At 37.9% G+C, this 21,247-nt stretch overlaps 1 protein-coding gene across 14 annotated transcripts in view; it reads right to left on the bottom strand.

Annotated features, from left to right (window-relative positions):
* The window catches only part of mpp3b (MAGUK p55 scaffold protein 3b), a 40,863-nt gene that overhangs the window by 8,750 nt on the left and 10,866 nt on the right, over positions 1–21,247 (bottom strand). For 5 of the 14 annotated variants that reach the window (XM_087276046.1, XM_087276043.1, XM_087276045.1 and 2 more), the window contains exons 6-15: positions 19,169–19,306; positions 17,717–17,798; positions 15,393–15,478; positions 15,176–15,250; positions 14,894–15,090; positions 12,342–12,406; positions 11,633–11,653; positions 2,302–2,463; positions 2,139–2,219; positions 231–324 (exon numbers count right to left, since the gene is read on the bottom strand). In XM_087276046.1, coding sequence (XP_087132172.1) covers positions 231–324; positions 2,139–2,219; positions 2,302–2,463; positions 11,633–11,653; positions 12,342–12,406; positions 14,894–15,090; positions 15,176–15,250; positions 15,393–15,478; positions 17,717–17,798; positions 19,169–19,306 — 1,001 coding nt within the window. Of the gene's footprint in view, positions 1–230; positions 325–2,138; positions 2,220–2,301; positions 2,464–2,761; positions 2,834–9,876; positions 9,919–11,632; positions 11,689–12,341; positions 12,407–14,893; positions 15,091–15,175; positions 15,251–15,392; positions 15,479–17,716; positions 17,799–19,168; positions 19,307–21,247 lie in introns of those variants that run through there. The other 9 variants (XM_087276041.1, XM_087276044.1, XM_087276037.1 and 6 more) reach the window with 4 other exon arrangements.

Below are 21,247 nucleotides of genomic sequence, written 5' to 3'. Positions count from 1 at the left end.
ATAATTTTGTTCTTAAAATGGTGTTAAAAATGAATAACTGCTTTTATTCTAGTTGAAATAAAACAAACAAAACTTTCTCCAGAAGAAAAACTATTATCAGACATACTGTGAACATTTTCTTTGCTCTGTTAAACTTAATTTGGGAAATATTTAAAAAAAAAAGAAATATGCATTATAATATAGAGGGAAAGTACATCAACAAAGACAATAAAATAGTTCATATAACATACTTATTAGACTGAATATCAGCATCAAATGCCTGCTTGGAGATGAAGTGGTATTCTACACCTTCCTTCTCATGGCTCTTTCTGGGTCTTGTTGTGTCTGTTAGAAAATGATCATACATAAATCAAATTTTTTAGTACATGACATAGCTATTGAGATAATACAGTAGGCTTTTAAGCTGATAATATATATATATATATATATATATATATATATATATATATATATATAGGGGTGTCAAAATTAATTGTTTCTTCGGTGCACCGCGATGCAGGCGCGGACAATAAGGTATCGGTTCAGTAATAATCATAACCGGTTATTATGTACTGACGTCATTTATCTCCTGTGCGCTCTGTCGCGAGGGAGGTAAGCACGAGTATTTACAACACTCAGCCAACTCAGGACCGGCCCGTGGCATAGGCACCAAAGGCAAATGCTAAGGGTGCTGTATATCCAGGGGGGCGCCAGAAAGGAACGCGGTTCAGTTGGTTTTGTTTTCAAAATTCTTGACACACATTCAGTTATAGACGGCAATAACTCAAAAACATCTTACCCTAAAAAGATCTAAAGTGTGTTTCCTACAAAAGACAAAGCTGGTTATGTTTCACAGCTGTCTTTTTATTTTTTTTCGCTCGATATTACGACCACTGCTCCGTTTAAGCCCTTGCAATATTTGCTTAGCCGGGAGAGCTCGCGCTGAGAGGAGCTCTAAGCAAGGGACCATCGGAAAAGTGCTTCTTTTTTTTTGTTGTTTTTTCCGCTTTTCTGCTCCGCTTAGCGCGAGCTCTCCCTGTTGCGAGGGCTTAAGTGTGTGCGTGTGTGCGCGCGTGCGTGCGTGTGTGTTCGTGCGTGTGTGTGTGTGTTTGTTTCTTTGGTGCTGTCTATGTTTGTTTATGTGTTTGGATGAGAGACAGTGTGGTACTGTGTGTTTATACCGACAGCTTGTTATAGCCTCCCCCTAAAATATAACACTGTATTGGAAAGCATCGTCAATGCACCGTGATGCACCGAGATATCGAATTGAACCGAATCGAAGGCATGATAATCGTAACCGAACCGAACCGTGAGACCAGTATAGGTTCACACCTCTATATATATATATATATATATATATATATATATATATATATATATATATATATATATATATATATATATATATCTAAAATATATATATATTATTTATTATATAAAAAAGTATAATACAAAAGAAGACATTTAGAAAAATTTTGGAAACTGGTAACCCTTGACACCCACAGTATAAAATAAATGGTAACACTTTACAATAAGAATCATTAGTTAATAAATTTACTAACATGAATTAATCATGAACAACACTTGTACAGCATTTATTCATCATAATTGACATTTACTAATGCATTATTAACATTCAAGTCCATGCTTGTTAACATCAGTTAATGCATTGTGAGTTAACATGAACTAACGATGAACAACTGAATTTTCATTAACTAACGTTAACTAACATGAATAAATACTGTAGTAAATGTATTGTTCATTGTTTGTTCATGTTAGTAAATGCATTAATTAAAATTAACTAATAAACCTTATTGTAAAGTGTAACGAGATAAGTGAATACATTTTTCAAAATATCTTATTAATTGATACATGAAGACAGAATTGTAGTTTTTGGTGAACTATATCATTAAATTCAGCATCTGTTTTATTCTACTTTCCACTTGCCATTTTAAGTGATCCAGTCGTGAGTGCTCAGTCAAAAATTCACTACTGTTTCTACGTGGCATTGACAAGGTGGACATAAACATTTGGTACAGCGCAACCAATAGTTTGCATTTTCCACATGTGATCAAAATGCCGAAATAATGCATATTTACACCATGTTTAAATGGAGTTTTTCTTTAGCTGTTAAACAAATAAGAAAGAAATAAACTCACGTGGCACAGCGACTCCATACCGTTGAGGATTCTCAGCAATCACCTTCTGCTTCAGTTCATTGATCCGAGCTCCAAGAGATCCTTAAGCAATAATAGGCAGAAATGAGATTCTGAATGCAAACAAAGCATTGACCATAAATGCAAACAAAGCATATAATCTTACCTATAAGTACCACAAGCCTTGGTTTATCTTGCAGTCTCATCTGATGTAGGGTCACCTCTTCATATATGAGGAATTCATTCTCTGTGGACTCTGGTGTATGAGACTCTTTATTTGAACCCTGGTGATCCTTGCGGCTCAGCCTAAAGCTTCTTCTTAGACCAGCTGCGAGCACAATTAGATTTTTCCAACAGATTAACAGAGGAAAAGAACATCAACAAACATAGACAAGATCAGAATTAGACAGGACAGAATCAGACAAAACGGCAAGGGTGGAAAGAGGTGCATCCTCCAGATTAAAAATATCATGTTTCTCACACTGCTCCTTTTTTTAATGTAACAACTACATCTCTGGGGGAGAATCAACATGCTGTTTAGCTGCTTGGTAACATTTTATATGTAATAGCTAAGATAAAGCAGCACAGTATCTGTTTGCCTTACAGGTATAAATGAAACATGGTACCTGAGTAAAACTCCCAGGAAAAGGCCTGGCCACAGGACGGTGCGACCGCCTTACACTTTGGAGAAACTACAACTAATGTTAGACCATATCAGACATCCATTATAGTTCTATAGAGATTGTCACAAGCTTTATCAGCCATGCCAAAGCTTGCGTGAGCCATTAGCCACAAGCAAATAGTTCCCCAGCTATAGCAGTGCACCTGTGGTTCATTCCGAAAGGAACAGTTCATCCAAAAATTTAAGTTTTACATTGTATGATTAAAACTATTTTGTGGTAAATCCAAATTATTCAGTAAAAATATATTAAAATGATAAGGGGAAAATAGACGGAAAGAAAAAAAATGTTTTATAGGTAAGTGAAATATTTATTAGAAATAATAAGATAAAATGTCATAATTATGACAAGTTCACACTCACATAAAAGTCACAAGTATAATGTAAAAACTCAAAATTAGGACAAAATAATTGACAAAAACCAACACTTTAATGATGACAAAAACAATGAAAATATAACTCAAAGACATAATTGTATTAAAAAGGACTTGGGTTCCATATACCTTTCCTCCATGAAACATAAAAGATAAATAAAAAAGAAAAATGCTGACAGACTAACCAACTGAATTCAAATCATGCAGGCTCAGCTAAACAGCACGAGGGTAAACAATGACAGATACTTAATCTTTGGGTCAACTGTCCCTTTATGAAAGTCATAGTTCATCCAATAATGAAAATTCTGTCATTTACTCACTGCTACACTTGTTCCACACCTGATTAAGTTTCTTCTTTTGGATGAACACAAAAACCTGTAAATATTGACTCTGGTAGTATTTGTATTTCCGACTATGGATGTCAATATGAAGAGTTAAGATGCAAAAAAAAAGTGCCGTCTGACAATTTCCTTTAAAATTTGCGTTTTTCTTAGCCTCATATGTTTATGTTCAGTTATTTCACTTTAAAGGCAATGAAAATAACCTACTCTTTGCACAGAGTAAAATGACTGAAACTACACACAACAGCCTGAGAAAATTTTTAGAGAAATTTTAGATGAACATGTCAGACGCAATTTTAACAATCTAGGCGCAAAGTCTAAAGCGCATGGTGCAAAAGCATTAAGGGCTTGTCTGAATCCACTTTTGCTTACTTTCGTGGATGAAGAAATGGTGTTGTACACACTCCACTAAACATCCATTAGCCTACATATTTAATTTTATTTGTTAAGCGCAAAGATTGTTTAAAAAAAAAAAAAACATTTCAATATTCAATTCTAATTTCCATCAAATAAATAAATTAACAATAATAACGAAGTGTGCTCAAAAAACTGAGACTGATACAAACACACATCCTATTCTTAACTCAACAGAAATCAACAGTGTGTGCTCAATGAAACGATAGAGGCTCCAGTCCTCCTCATATGGTGGCATTTGAGATCGGACTGGTTCTAAAAGTCCTCCTCTAAAAAACATCATTAAAAGCAAATCACTGTAGGTGCTGCTTGGGGCCAGGTCTACAAACTCCTTGATGCAACACTCTATGGAGCGATTACATTGTTTTAGAAGCATGATCTTGTTATCTGCTGGATATATAATGACTGCGTCGTTCTGTCATGGTTTGTTGTAGAAAGGTGTTGGATCCAAGTGCAGTTTTATTAAAGAGATCGTGCAGTAACGGAAAAACAAGACATCCAAAGTTCAAAAGTAACAAAGTAACAAATAAACAACAAAACAAGAAACTACGGCAGGTATCAGGAACAGGAACAGGGCTCTGGAAACAACAAACTCACTTTACAAGACTTACTAGACAATGAAGACAAGAAAGACAAACGACGCAGTAATAAACAATTGGTGAATGGTTGTACAAATAGTCCAGGAAATCAACAGGAAACGGGAACAGCTGTGAATGGCCAATCAGTGTAAGTAATACCGGGTGTATTGCACGTAGGATGTATGGACTTAGTTCATACATCGTAGGACGTAGTTCTTTCACCACTGTAGTTCGCTGAGAGTGCCGGCAAACTACAGCGGCATCTGGTAGACACAGACAGTCATGACACCAACAGTACATTGGGAAGCAGGAAGTCCAGATAGGGAGGATACTGCGGCCACCTGCTGCCCAGAAGGGAAAACCTGGTGACAAGAAGGCAAATGGAGTAGCCCTGAGAAGGGGGAGTACACATATGAGAAGATGGTTAGCGGGGAGGGAAGACACGGGCTCGCCTAAGAGGGAGGACTGAACCGTAGCTGAGTTTAGCATATGGGATCGCCAGTGGGGATTGCACATAGCAGGCACCTATACCCAGATTGCGGGCTGACCAGTGGGAATGCCAACAACATAATGGGCCAAGCACCTGACTCCTGAGTCAGATGCTGGGGGCTTCGAAGGATCTTTGAAGGGTTTGCCAAGTAGGGAACTTAAATGACAGAGCGAGAAAGCACATGCATCTCTGTTTTAGAGAGAGAGGCACAGTAACACCCAACCAAATATCCTCATTCACCAGGGTTTCCCAGCACACATGAGGAAACCGGCTCCACTCGCAGATAATAAAATCTCGCAAATGTATTAGGTGTTGCCCAGCCCTCAGCTTTGCAGATGTGTGTTAGAGAGGCGCCACGTGCTAGCAACCAGTGGAGTGAAGTGACGAGTGGAGTGAGCTCTCACCGCTGGTGGATAACCTGAGGGGAAATGGAACTACTATCTAGTGGGCCAACCACTGTTTAGATACGGTACTTACCTTCTGCCGACCACCTTAACAGACATAAAGCTGCTCAGAAGACCTAAAGTTCTGAGTAAAGCACAAACAGGACCCAGCAACGAAAGGGCTGGGTCTGCCTTCTTCACAGTTATTGGTTGCAGGCCTAACTGGTCCTTAAATATTAAGGTAGGAACCTTAGGCACATATCCCGGACGAAGTCTAAGGAAAACATGAGAGTAGGCCAGCCTGCAGCACTGGACCACACATGGAGGTTCCATAGATCTAGACAAGGGTCCTAGATGGTGCCCTGTCCCTGAGAGAGTAGGTCTTCTGTCAAAGGGATCTGCCAGGAAGGGGCAGTCGCGAGTAGGGAGAGTTCTGATATCCAGGTCCGGTTGGGCCAGAGAGGCGCAACTAGCAAGACCTCCTCGTCTTCCCTGGACTTGCACAGCTGCTGCACATGCAGGCTCACTGGGGGAAACGCATATGGCGAGGCTAGCTGTGGACCAGTGCATCCATGCCGAAGGAGCCCTCAGTCAGAAAAAAGAACCACTGGCAATAGACGTTTTCGGGGGAAGCAAACAGGTCAACCTGGTCTTCCCTGAAGCGCACCCATATCAGCTGGACAGACTCAGGGTGGAGTCTCCATTCTCCTGGACATTGAAGCTGCCGTTAGAGCGCATCGCTGGATGGTTGAGCTTGCCCGGGATGTGAATGGCACGCATGAAAAGATTTCAGGGGGACCACCGTTTTCCTGTCGAACTCTCTCAGACTGTTCAGCATCAGCTCGGTGCGCTCTCCAGAGAGGCATGCTGACATCGTGACTGAGTCCAGCTCCAACCTGAGAAATGGATTGCTCTGCACAGGGGCAAGCTTGCTCTTCTCTTGGTTGACCTGAAGTCCCAATTGGTCGAGGTGCCGAAGTACCATGTCTCTGTGCATAAGAGAGGTTCACTCTCACCTCGCACACAGGCTCCAGAGGGGTGCTAGGAGTGTGAGAGCCACTGGCTAAGTGGAAGCCACTGACTAAGTGCACAGATCCTGTGAGCTGGAAGGCATAGCATCCCAAACTGGCAGTGTTCGGGCTGTCACATCCGGGGAAGTGGAAAAATGCTCTTTCTTTGAGATTTTGGTGGCGTTGTAAAAAAATGTCAGATATTGTAGATCCCGGCCCTCCACCGGGGAAAGAGCAAGTTCCCTCCTCTCTGGATGGCGATCTCAGGGACGCTTTGTGGTCTATTTATCAGACTTAGGGGTGCCCTAGGGCAAGGTGCTGGTTACCTGCAGGATACTAGGTCAGACGCACAGGCGGGGGCACTGGAGCAGATCTTGAAGATGCAGGTGGGCGCCCTCAGCAAGGATTAGTGGATGTTGATGGCTCGTGGGGAGAGTGGTCTTGCGATCCCACCGATAGATAACTTTACCCATCGTATCCAACTGCTCTTTTACCGTCATGAATTCCTGGGTGAATTCATCGTTGGTGTCGCCAAACAGGCCAGCCTGGGATATGGGTGTGTTAAGAAAGCGAACTTAGTCAACATCACGCATATCAGCCAGGTTTAACCAGACGTGGCGTTCCTAGACCACTAATGTGGCCATCGTGCTTCCCAGGACAAACATAGCTGACCAGTGGTACGCACAGTATAGTCTGTTGTTGTGCAAAGCTTATGATTTAGGCCTGGGTTGAAACCACCCTCATGCAGCTGGGCCAGCGCCTGTGCTTGGTAGCGCTGGTAATTGGCCATCGCATGCAGGGCAGAAGCAGCCTGATCCGCGGCTGTGTAGATAACCTACATGCCTTGGAGAGGAGACTTGGCTTACCCCTCCAGGAAGAGGCACCATGCGGGCAAAAGTTGACCGCAATTACACGCTCGATCTGGGGAAACGACTCTTACCTTCTGGCTGCTCCACCGTCAAGGGTTGTGAGGGAGGACACGCACGCAGATGCAGTGCTCATGCCCATCATTCAGGGACAGGGAACTACCGCATCCAGAATTGAACACTTATCGCACTCTCTGGACCGGAAGAAGCAGCCTGCTTTCTCTTTCTCTATCTTTGTGGAGAGCACATAAGACTCATAAGACTCTCTCAGAAGCTTTGTGAAAGACTCTAAAAGCGATTGTAATTGACGCCAGCTGTGCACGCTGATGCTGCCAACTCATTAGCATTTCATTGGCCCGTTTTATTACTCTTTCATATGATTGGCTTCTGACGAAATCCCCATAGTGGAAGTATTCCACATAGCATTGAAGTTCCCTCTCGATGGGGAACACGGCATTGAGAAGCCTTAAATATTAATTAGCCTTGACGGATTAAAGCGCGGTTAATAGTAAAATCAGCAAATCGTGCTGTATTAAACAAACGCATGTCACTTCATAACAATAGCAGCCGTTTTTTCAAATGAACTAAATACATTTTTGATGGTCACTCTAGCCTATTTGGAAAGCCAGAACTAATTGCCTTAGGGGCCAAGTTTCGCCCGTGGACCACCAATTGAATAGCCCAGGTGTATGTTTAAGGAGCAAAACTAACACGCTCTGCACTGGACTTTAGACCTGTCAGCTGGTCAATTGCGCAGTCTATTTTATTTCCTCAAAACAGCAATGTGCCTCTTTTAGACCGGCACAGTAATTCCCGGTTGCAAAAAGAGACCGCTTGCAATAGCAAAAATGTCGTGTTGTGTGATAGGATGCCAAATTCCAAAGTCCAAAAAAAGAAAACTTAACTTCTACAGTACACCCCACTACTTTTAATGCCAACTGCAGACGTTTTTGGCTAACAATGTCGGGGTTTTTTGTTACTTCTCTGTCTCCCTCTTGTGTATTGTCATTTGTATGCAGTTTCACCTGTTATCAATTCGCTTGTTTTCCCTTCCCCATTGCTCTCACCTGTTCTCCCTGATTATTTTAGCTATTTAGTCTTCCCCTCTCCCTCGTTCTGTGCTTGTTAATTGATTCTGTGTTCTAAGAGCTACATGTGCAACTGGTTCTCTCTGTTCAAGATATCTACACATTTACTATCCGTCTCGTCTAGTCCTGTGTTGTTTAGTCTACCACTTATCATCCGTTTACCTGTGCTCTGGCTCACCTCTGCTCTGCCCACAGTCCACGATCGGGTGAGGTCTCATCTTCTCGGGCTCCCTGAGGTCTGTCTCTACTTTTCTACTGCTAACCCAAGAGGGTCTTTTGAGTTTGATCAGTCCTACAACGCCCAGAGGAGGGTCGATTTCTGACTGTCTGTGCTATTTCGGAGTGATTGTTTTCTTACTGCCCAGAAGAGCAGAATTGTTGATTTATTTCTGTTCAATAAATCCTTTGAACTTCTCCCTTGCGCCTGGGTCTCCATATTTCCTGACAAACAAGGAGCTAAATGAAGTGAGCCCCTAATTAAAAAAGCCGGACTCATTTCATATCAGGTAAGTTCACACTACGCTAAATCATACACATTACTCGTTTTTGATTGCAGCAATGATTTTAGTAAAAACAGTTAATTATTACTGCGGACATTGAATGCAAAGAATGAAAGGTGAAAGTGTAAGTTCACATACCCTGCCATACAGGTGCAGTTCGCTGTCAGAATGCAGTTGTTTTGCTTGTTGATGATTAATTACCCAGGACGTCTAGTACCGTCTTCTTTCCTTATCTTTGGGTAGGCAGAACCTCGGTTTTTAAAGCTACAAAGTTTTGAATCTGGTAATCATGGAACATTATTTCTTGCACATGACCACACAGAACAAAATCCTACAGACTTGTAGGCCTTTAACTTCTCTTTTGTATAATCTCTTGGAGTTTTATGCATTTCATGGATTTTTTCTGCAACCTCGCTGCGCACCCATTCTGAATGTTTACAAACATGGTAATTCGTCTATGAGTCCACAAAATGAAGCAAAAGGATTTGCCATTTAAACGGGAATATTAGGGTTGCATTGGTCTGAAAATAGCAGCACATCACGACAAACACGTCTTGCGCCTTATTGTGCTGAGTGTATGATCGGGTGTATGATCGGGATTTTGCATCTAAACTCTTCATATTATACCCTACGTTCAACAAAATGAAGGAACTCATAAAGGTGTAAAACGACTAAAGGGTGAGTAAATAGTACATTTTCATTGTTGAGAGAACTTGACCTTCAAGCAGTAAAGTCCACAAACAGAAAGGGTATAAATGTGAAGTAATCTTCTACTAAGCAAAAAGCACCAAACGCCAATGAGACTAAAACTCAAAGAGGTAGTTGTTTAAAGCCAGCAGCAGACCAGTGAGCCGTCAAGATATGACCAATGGCTGAAATCTTAGGATGTGCTAAGCGCATGAACTCTGTGCTAAAGTGTACTGATTTACAGTAAAACAGTTCACACCACACAAAAAAGCATCATCCAGAGCCAAAGCTATGAAGAGTGCATTTCAGTGTGTAGGGTGCATGCGCTCACCTACATGCTGTCCACTGACACTGCTTTCACTGTCACAGTCCTCTGGAGGGTGGGTGAGTCAGGAGAATACAAGACATCAAAGGGTACAAGGAGGAGAGGAGAATCAGTGGAGTGAGGGGATATATTCACATTACAAGGACATTTCATAGGTCAGAGTTATCGGGAAGGGCATACCACATAATATTTCAGCAAGCAATGAGCACATCATAATTACTGTAATTATTATTAATTATTTCAGCATCTCTACTGAGTATTAAGATGTTAACAGGTATTCTTGATGTAACTTTTTTTTTCTTTTTCTTTTTTTTGCAAGAACCAGCCATGTTTATAAGTTTGGTGAAAATAGCTGAAATACCAATTTTACATACACTCACCAGCCACTTTAGTAGGTACACCTGTCCAGCTGCTGATTAACGCACATTTCTAATCAGCCAATTACATGGCAGCAACTTAATGCATTTAAGCATGTAGACATGGTCGAAACGATCTGCTGCAGTTCAAACCGAGCATCGGAATGAGGAAGAAAGGTGATTTAAGTGACTTTGAAGTTGATGCTAGAGGTCAGAGGAAAATGGCCAGACTGGTTCAAGCTGATAGAAAGGCAACAGTAACTCAAATAACCACTCGTAAACCGAGGTATGCAAAAGAGCATCTCTGAACGCACAACACATCGAACCTTGAGGCGAATGGGCTACAGCATCAGAAGACCACACTGGGTGCCACACCAGTCAGCTCAGAGGCTATAATTCACACAGACTCACCAAAATTAAAAATTTCTTTTACAACCCGCAAAGTACCGCGTACAGGTTTGTTCCCTTATACCTACACATACGTTCATTATACTTACACAGTACGTACAGAAAAGTACACTGTAATTTCACTGTACTTACGCGGTACTTTGCGGGTTGTAAAATAAAGTGTTACCAAATTAAACAATGGAAGATTGGAAATTCGCATCATGGATGTGCAGCGAACAAATCTGGAGCAACTGTGTGATGCTATCATGTCAATATGGAGTAACATCTCTGAGGAATATTTCCATTACCTTGTTGAATCTATGCCATTAAGGATAAAGGCAGTTCTGAAAGCAAACTGGATCCAACCTGTACTAGTAAGATGTACATTATAAAGTGGCCAGTGAGTGTATTACAAATGAATTTGAAAAGTAAAAATATTTATATATATTTGTAGGTTACACTTTATGTACGTTATCCCAATTACGATGTATATACTGAAAAAAGTGCTAAATAATTCTAATTAATATGCACTATAAAAATTATACTTTAATTTCAGTCATGTCATTGATTTGACTACACTCAAATAGGAACAATCTGTTTACTGTACTAAGATATATGATGATACTAATGTCAAGAGCTGCTTTTTTAAAATTTGCATTGCATTTTGCAACAATGCCAATAAATTAACACAAGATTGAGCTGGTAATGAACATGTTGGAGAACAGTTTATAGGTAAATTGAACCGAAACAATACAGTTTTAAAATGACCTAAATTAACACTGAACTGATTTAAGTTCAATAATAACAGCATTGCATTTTAGAGCTACTTTGTAGCAAAAAATATATATTTTATTTTTATTTCTTTCATATTTGATGACATTTGCATTGATCTCATTATTTCACTGATTACTGTGCTGTATCAGCACTACTACCTAACTAAATGCATGTAATGTAAAAGGGATAATGTCAAATAAAGTGTTACCTTTTGTTCTTTCATATTTAATGACATTTTATCCTACCTTTTTCACAAGTTTGGTCACCTGAGGTAAGCAGAATGAGGAAACAAACACAGTTGCTGTATTAGAAATAATAATTATATTATTGTTAATAGTAATTAGTATTCGCTATGTAAGAATATACATTTAGCAACTTCATTAAACTAGATATCTAAAAATTGAAAAATTCCACAAAAAGACTTCAGTGTATTTTTACAACACTTTCAAGTTGTGAACTGAGTGTTACATGTGATGCAGTAAAGGTGTAATTGTAAGAAATGTATTTTTACTAATTTACTGGTTGAGCTATCATTCTGGGCTACATGACTTGTATCCAATTTACTAGCCAATGATATAAACTGACTTTAAAAAGACTGTCCTGTATAAATACCAGAATTACCAGCAGGAGTACATATAAGCAGGAGGGACAAAAACTGTCTGATGCAATTTTTAATGTTTCAAATTAAAGCTTTTGAATTTGTAGCATCTCCAGGTACCCAGGTATTTTTATACCCAGCTCTAAAAAAATGATTCATTTAAAACATATGAAAGCTTCTTACTATCTTCATGGCAAATAACCCAGCTTTGCCTTGGGCATTTAGCAGGAACTCATTAAAATAGGAGAAAGATCTGAAATGATTGAATAATAAATGTGAGTGCACCAGTGTTCTTCTCTCTTTGTCTGTTTCCACATTTTCTATCTTTTACATCTGTTTACTAACCAGGCACTTACATGGTGTTGCTCTAGGTGATTTAGGGCTCTGGTGTGTTCCCATTTTCATCCTATACAACAGCCGTCTGCAGAGACAAGACAAGGAAAATTACAAGAAGAATCAAAGAGATTTTTATAGAAGAATCTGAAAAAAAAAAAAAAAAAAACTTAACAAATCTAGATTCAAATAATTTATCTGGCTTTCTTTTATGTTTTGTTGGGTTCGTTTCACAGCACGTCATAATTTGATTACTGTTTGTCTTCTTTATACAGCACATTGTTTAAATTGTGCTCAATCAATAAATTTAAATATTTACAGTATTCACAATTAAGAGATCAGCTCTTGTTTTACCAATTTTAACTACTAACATTCATAACTTTTGTATGTTTAGTCAAAAAGTATTGGTTACAGTTTATTTTGATGGTCCGTTTGTTGAATTTAAGTTATATTGCATCTAAATGCCAACTAACTTTCATTAGATTATAAGTAGACTGTTAGGTTGGGGTTGATGTTAGGGTTAGGGTAAGCTGATATGTACTTGCAATGTTTTTTTTATAGTCAGTTAAATGTCTGTTGAAGGAGCATATTAACAGATATTAAGCAGACATCCTACTAATACTCAATTGGACCATCAAAATAAAGTATTACCAAAATATTTTATCGACATCTAATCGGTATAAAAATTCGGTAACACTTTACAATAAGGTTCATTATTTAATGCATTTACTAACATGAACTAATCATGAACAACACATGTACAGCATTTATTAATCAAAATTGAACATTTACTAAAGCATTATTAACATTCAAGTCTATGCTTTTTAACATTAGTTAATGCACCATGAGTTAACATGACCTAACAATGCACAACTGTATTTTTATTAACTAACATTTATTAACATGAATATATACTGTGGTAAACATATTGTTTAATGTTTGTTCATGTTAGTAAATGCATTACTTAACATTAACTAATGAACCTTATTGTAAAGTGTGACCAAAAATTCAAATAACACAAAATAATTTTCTTAAGAATTTCACGTCCTTGCTCCTTTGTTCATTATTTCACTTTTAATAACCAATGTTAACCTTTAAAAACAGTTGATTTTTCATTTTTATTTTATCCATCATCATCAAACCTGCTTGTAACAGCATGAAATAAACTTTCCGATATAGTCAAATAAATTAAAATTACTGAACAATCTCAGAACCCTGCTGAAAAAACAGCTTAAACCAGCTTAGGCCGGTTTTAGCTGGTTGACCAGCCTGGCTTTGGAGGGGTTTTGACCATTTCCAGGCTGGTTTCCAGCCATTTACAGCTGGGTGTTAGCTGGTCAGGCTGAAAAATGACCAGCTAAATCCAGCTAAAACCAGCTTGACCAGCCTGGTTTAAGGTAACGAGTGTTTCCAAAAACCTGTAGTAGTTTTTTCTGTCGCAGAACATAAAACGCCCAGAATGATGCTCTAAACGAGGTGGTAACAACCCCAACCCCAGAACCCCATAATTTTATTTGTGCAAATTATATTATTTTACACGCACACGCATTAAAAAAGTAGATCCAATATTAGTTTTGGTAAAAACATGCAATTGTTTTCCATATTAAATGAAATATATGTAAATGACACATACAGGACCTGTTTACTTTACAAATATCATTGATTATTATTATTATTATTATTATTATTACAAGTTGAATTTTGTTTATTTTTATTTTTTTAAGTCTACTTTTACATATTGACACATGCAAACCACTACAGAAATGTGCTAAACTAAAGGCCCATGACATATACAGTACAGATACTTAATAAATAACCCACTATAAATTAAAAGTATTAACGTATGCTGTTTTTTGTTTTCACAAGCATTGGATACATACCATAAATTCTGCTTTTAATAATAGGTCACCTATAGCTTTCGTCATGAGGCTGTGTTTAAAATGACATCAATGTTTTCAAAGCGCACTGTGAAGGGAGCACAACTGTAAACCTGAAGATCTCTAAAACTGAACAGTAAAAATATTTTTAAAGCAAGGAGAACTAGGAATAGAACAAAGCCAGGAATTATGTTTCTAACTACAGTTCCAGAGGTGAAGTTGCAAGCATACAAGTTTGTGACAGTTTGCCAATGTTCGTTGGAACGATAGATTTGGGAAATGCCAAATCAACTCACTATGTTTGTAATGACGGACTTTGCGACCTTAGTTGGCTAACGATGGTTTTCAGAAGCCCACCCCTGGCTAGGCTGGTCAAGCTGTTGTAGCTGGTCATCTTCCAGCCAGACCAGCTAAGACCACGCTGAAAATGGCTGGAAACCAGCCTGGAAATGGCCAAAACCCCTCTAAAACCAGGCTGATCAACCGACTAAAACCAGCCAACCAGCCTAGGCTGGTTTAAGCTGTTTTTTTCAGTAGGGAATAAAAATAAATAAATAAGCAAAAAAAGATACATTTTTACAAAAAAGCTAGCAATACAAACCCGTTTGTAGAGCACCATTGCATATCAAAAACATTTGCTCTATTAGGGGCTAATTTTGGTGGATGAAACATTGACATTATTTTGTTGTGTACTCTACCTCTCTTGGAATTGTCGTGAAGGAATGAGGCCGGCACGCAGGTTGCTATCTCCCACTCTTTTGGCCTGCCACCACGTTGGATCGTCTTGGCTCACAACCTGCAGGACGTCCCCACATAAAAAAGGTAGTCCTGCCTCTTGACAGGGGGTTGCCCTGTCCTCATACGGTGTGTAATCAAACAGTGCCCGTAAATAGACCTTTAAAAAGACATACAATGACACAACATTATCTGCAGAAACTGCCATCTATTCTATGCTTTGACTTTAAAGTGATTACATTCACCTTACTCTCCTTGAACCTGTCCTCTTCCTTAATGGCAGGAATTATCTTCAGAGTGATCGAGCCTTGAGACTGAGACTGCAGTCCAACAATTAATAAACAATCAAGGACACTAAATCCTGTAATTGCCTTTTCAGATAAAGAGTCTTACGGGAATGGCTCTAGAGTCTTACGGGAATGACTAGCGTTTTGTAAAGTAACCGAGAAACAGTGAACTCACCAGAATCTGGCTGATCTCCTCTGGACGTTTGTGTATAATGAGATTTCCATTGACCTCCCTCAGCTCGTCTCCAACATGGACCAGACCTGAAAGAGAAACCAGTCAACAAACATCATGATGTGTTCAAAATTTGTTTCGCATTCCTTTATAACTTCATCCTAATTTTACAATATAAATCTCGGTATAACGGCATCATATCGTATTAATACATACAATATACGGTCACTGGCCACTTTATAAGGTACAACTTACTACCGGGTTGGACCCCTTTTTACCTTCAGAACTGCCTTAATACTTTGTGGCATTGATTACTTGAACTAAGACCAAAACAAAGATTTTGCTCCATATTGACATGATGGCATCAGGTATTTGCTGCAGATTTGTCGGCTGCATATTCATTATGCAAATCTCCTGTTCCACCACATCCCAAATGTGCTGTATTAGATTAAGTTCTGGTGACTGTGAAAGCCATTTGAGTAAAGTGAACTCATTGTCATGTTCAAGAAACCAGTCTAAGATGATTAATGCTTGATGACATGGCACGTTTCCTGCTGGAAGTAGCCATCAGAACATACCAGCTCAAACCAGTCTGGCCATTCTCCTCTGACCCCTGGCATCAACACGGCATTTGTGCCCACAGAACTGCCGCTCACTGGATCATTTCTTTTTTTAGACCATTCTCTGCAAACCCTAAAGATGGTTGTAGGTTAAAAAAAATCCCAGTAGATGAGAGGTTTCTGAAATACATGACTTGAGACTTGTCTTGGACTTAAGTTAAATGACTCGAAATAACTAGTTTTTGTTAAATACACAACCATTTGTTATATAATATGCATTTAAAAACAAAACAAAACCGAAAGTTCTAAGTCACACATGCGCAGTATTAACTGGATCTGGACTGGATCGTTTGGTTCAGAAGAACCGCTTTAAATGATTCATTAGATTCAATTGAACGCTTCATTTGAACAATTCATTTGTAATTCGTCCATCAGTTAATGCGGTGATGAAAAATTACTTGACTAGCTTGAGACTTGAAGGTTATGACTTGAATCTTGCTTGTGGCTTGCACATATGTGAGTTACTCCCACCTCTGGTACCTAATAAATTGGCAGGTAAGTGTAGAATGTCTAGGAATTCCATGTCATAATATTTGTTAGATACTACCTTCAAAAACATAACAGAACTTTTGCTAAAATTTGAACGCCCTTTCCTTCTTTGATTTCTTATATTAAACTCTCCAGCTGGATCTACACTGATAACCCCTGCCAACCATTCATAATAGTAATACTGTACATAATAGTCTGTAACCCTTTATTGTCTTGGATTTTAAGATTGAGATTATTGCATGCATGTGTCTGTCCCTCAATTAGTTATGTTTTTTTTTTTTTATTTAATTTTATTATATCCCCCCCCCCCCCCCCCCCCTTAATGTTTTTAATGTATCTAAGTGTGTGCCTACACAGTTTATTTCTGTAGTCTCTATTTTTTTTTCTTTTTCATTTCAATCTTGACAGTTGTTTTTTGTTTGTAAAAAGTAAAAAATAAAATTTATGAAAACCATCTACTATAATTACCATTCTAAATGTTTTAAACATCATTTCTATTTTCAGGATTAAAAATAGTCATGGATATTTGGACCCCAATTTGCAGTATAGTAATAAACCAATGTAAATTTGCATAGATGACACTTAAATATCTACAAATTTGTCTGAAGTCTAGTGTCCATATTAATCTTCCTTCAGTTTCTGTGTTTGCAACCTTCCGACATTGCTGACTTGCTCTATTATAGAATAGGATAGCTCTGAACATGAGGTGCACGTCATATTTCAGAAGACTTTCTATGGCAACTATGAAATCTGTTCTGTATATTTCCAGTGTAATCTGTAATCCCAGAGGGAAGTATAATCTCAAGGATTTTAGTCAATAGTTTGGTTATGATCAGAAAAATCCACCGCTCAAAATGCCATTAATATCAACAAAAAATGTTTCTGCTGTGATTACAGTTTCCCCTGGTCGCTGCCATGTAATTTCCAAAATGTCATTTTTGAAATCATTTTGGATCTTTAACAGAAGTGATTCTCGGGAAATTCATTGCATAACACTTTAAAAAATGGAATTTCATTCCCTTCACTCTACTGAGGATTGAGTCGCCTGTCACGGTTTGTCAGATTCAAGAGTTTTTGACTTGGATGGTCCCTGATTGCGTCAGTGCAGATTATGTTACATCAAATCTGCTGAGAGAGATTTTGCTGTGGTCCAGCTACAGTTTAAAAACACACAGCTGGCACAGCATAAAAAAATGCAGAAACCAGACTGTCACTCACCACTGCGGTCTGCAGCTCCGCCCCTCATGATCCTAGCAACCACCACCGCCCCAGTTACCTCGTCCCTGCGGATGGTTGCACCCTAAAGGGACACAATAAACTGCAAGATTAAATTTGTTGTGGAGAACAGAATAAGCATTTTATAGACAGAACAGGTCAACCATCTTTTTTTTTTCTTTTTTTTTAACAGTTAAATGTACACTGTGGTTGCTAAGAAAGCTCTTGAGAAGAAATTATACTGTCACCACAAATAAAAAAAATAATCTATATGGTATGGATGTTTTAATACACATGACCAGTGTTAGATATGTTGTTTCACAGTCAATACCAAATCTATTTCAAGATTGTCTATCAAATTATTCATCTAGGTGTTTTTTTTTTCTGCTCTTTTAAGAGAAGGCTATTGTAACAGGATAACTGCTTGTAATGCATGACTATAGCAGCAGTTAGCCTACATTTCTATATATTTTTTACAAATGTATTTAATCAACAGCCTATTCTCCAACCTGGGGTGCATTTTTGATATCCATTGTAAAACAACTGAGTTCACAAGTTCAGTTGTTACAAACATAATTCGTTGATTTGATGTTTCCCAAAACCTTTGTTCCAAAGAACATTCCCAAATAGTTGAAAACAGCCTTGGCTCATGACAAAAGCTATAAGTGACCTATGATTTACAAACTGTAATTTATGTTACATCTCCAAAGTTTGTGGAAACAAAAATATGTTAATAGTTTTAATATATAATATTTAAGAAACTTTTCTGTATGGACTTTTGGGTGTCAAAGTTGTAAAAGTAGATTTTTCAAATAAAAACACATTAACCTACTTATAATAATAATAATAATAATAATAATAATAATAATAGCTGAATCTAAATATAATTATAGGCAACAAATAAATGGAAGTATCACCCCTTATCTGACTTATATATGAGATAAAATATGATGTGTTATTGTATTCATGTTTAAGAATAGAATATGGAATATTCTCAATAATGCTTAAAAAACTATATATACAGTTGAAGTCAGAATTATTAGCCCCCCGCAATTATTAGAAGCTTGTTTATTTTTTCCCCAATTTCTGTTTAACTAAGAGAAGATTTTTTTTAAAATAGCTTTAAAAAAATAAAAACTGCTTTAATTGTAGCCAAAATAAACAAATAAAACTTTCTCTAAAAGAAAAAAATATTATCAGACATACTGTGAACATTTCCTTGCTCTATTAAACATCATTTGCTAAATATTTAAAAAAGAAAAAACAAAACAAACGGGGACTGCATATAAAATAAATCAATTAATTAAATTGACAAAAATGTTACTTTATCGAGATATATCTTAATCAGTATATGAGATGACTTAATATGTGATATTACATTTTTGTCATATTGCCCAGTCCCATTACATACGTAGTGTATGTACTGTATGTATATATTTGAATGGCAAAACTTACAAGAGGCTCCTTGTTCTTCACTAAACGCACAATTTTCACTGATTCCTCTTCCAGTTCATCCTCCAGATCATTCGGCAGAGGAGGGAGCACTGGCTCAAAGTTCTTCTGTGCCACCGTGTCATGTACTGTTAGCACTGCCTGATGAGAGGAAAAATTGCAACAAAAGTTGACAGGATGATCTAGTGCTGTAGAAGAATTAATGTGTTCACAAAGAGAGAGAGAGAGAGAGAGAGAGAGAGAGAGAGAGAGAGGAGAGCAAAACTATGGAGGATGCAAGCACGTAAGATGAACTGACACAGAATGGAAATGAAAAAGACAGAAAAGAGGAAATTTATGCCGGGGGCGCATGAAGGAAATGAGCGAGTCGAATTAGAAAGTTGTAAAATATCATCTGATTCTGTTTTGTCATTCAGTGCAGACTAGAAAAAACTGAGCTTAGACTAATTACTCTAATCATCTTTTAAATACTGATTTATCAGGAATGTTGATATTACCATATTGATTACTTTCAAGCTGATTATTTCAGGGTTTCATCAAGTCAAATTAAAGACTTTTTAAGACCCCTTTAAGACCATTAAGAATAAAATGTTAGACTTACACAGGGCTGAGACTTTTTCTAGCATTATCACATGTAATTGTTTTTTTTTTTTCTCTGATTAGGGAATTTCTGTTATATATTTATAATTATCTATTTGTAATAGTGCATTAATTTACCATCATTTGTTTACTTTTTATTTACTTACTAACTTATTTTACTGTATTTGATTTTATGGTCACAATTTATTTTGATGGTCCATTTGTTGAATTTAAGTTACATTGCATTTACATGCCAACTAGTTCTCATTAGATTATAAGTAGACTATAAAAATGGGGTTAGGGTTGGGGTTAGTGTGACGTACTTGGGAATATTCTTATGGTCAGTTAAATGTCTGCTGAAGGAGCAGTATTAACAGATATTAAGCAGACAGTCTACTAATACTTAAATGAACCATCAAAATAAAGTGTTACTAATTTTATTGCATTTAATGTTGTTTCCATCTTTATATGATGACTTCCATTTTTATTTCTTACATCAGAAATTGTGTTTTAGGGCCAAATTTAAGATAAGATTTTTTTTCCAGGGACATAGATTTGGCATGGATAAAGGGGATGCACTTTGTTTTTGGTGCGGTTCGCTTTCACATGGCAAAGTTTCTAAATGGACCAAAATAGCTAAAACAAGTCATGTGCGAGTAAACTCCTCACATTGGTCAGTGTTTCAGGGTTTATTTTGCAGAGTCCCGCTCAGCTGTCATGCGTCCTTATTTTAATTTATGATGATGAGCAATAAGACATTATAAGCGAAAATCTGAATGGTGAATCTGAATTTCTGAATGGTGACGACCACAGATGCTGTCACGAAATATAGAGCAGAGGAAAAACTTTCTCATGCACAGCAGTTGGCTTGTGCATTATAGGCTTCACATTATAGAGAGAAATAACAAATAAACTACTGCAGTTCAGTCAATTTTCCTAATGGATAAACAGCTCTCGTTAACAGTTCAGCATGCTTTAACTTTCGCATTTTACACAAAACGCACATTTACTGGTAGAAATGACATCCTGCCCTACTCATCATTCTCTCTTCATATAGCTGTATATGCCTATTACATATCCATAATACACTGTGATATAGCCGGGCTCAGATCGTATCGCTTTCTCACTACAATCGATCTGCTTCCAAGTTCGTTTCAATCGAGCCGAGAACACCTCATTCAGGCGTTCTTGAACTGATTGTTTTGGCAAGGATCCGAACACAATTGCTGGATTAACATATGCCAAATGAACCGTGCTAACAGGGCAAACATGACATAAAAAGTCTGGGTGTGAAAGCACCCTTAAGCAGGTCGCACACGCAGCGTCATGCATTTTAGAATTCCAAACATAGGTTTCTATCAGGGTACACACACCGGCACCGCAAGTCAGTGGCTGTCGGCGGTGCCCTGTCATGACTCAGGACACAGTTCATATTTCTGCCGCGCCTCAGAGTGCCATCTGATTAGTTTCATTTTAAATACCATGCAAATGTGCGTGTCTGGT

Source organism: Danio rerio, chromosome 12 (genome assembly GCF_052040795.2).
Source record: "Danio rerio strain M-AB ecotype USA chromosome 12, GRCz13ab, whole genome shotgun sequence".
Lineage (NCBI taxonomy): Eukaryota > Metazoa > Chordata > Actinopteri > Cypriniformes > Danionidae > Danio > Danio rerio.
The sequence above is the reverse complement of the archived record's forward strand: the minus strand, read 5'-3'. Positions and strand labels throughout refer to the sequence as shown.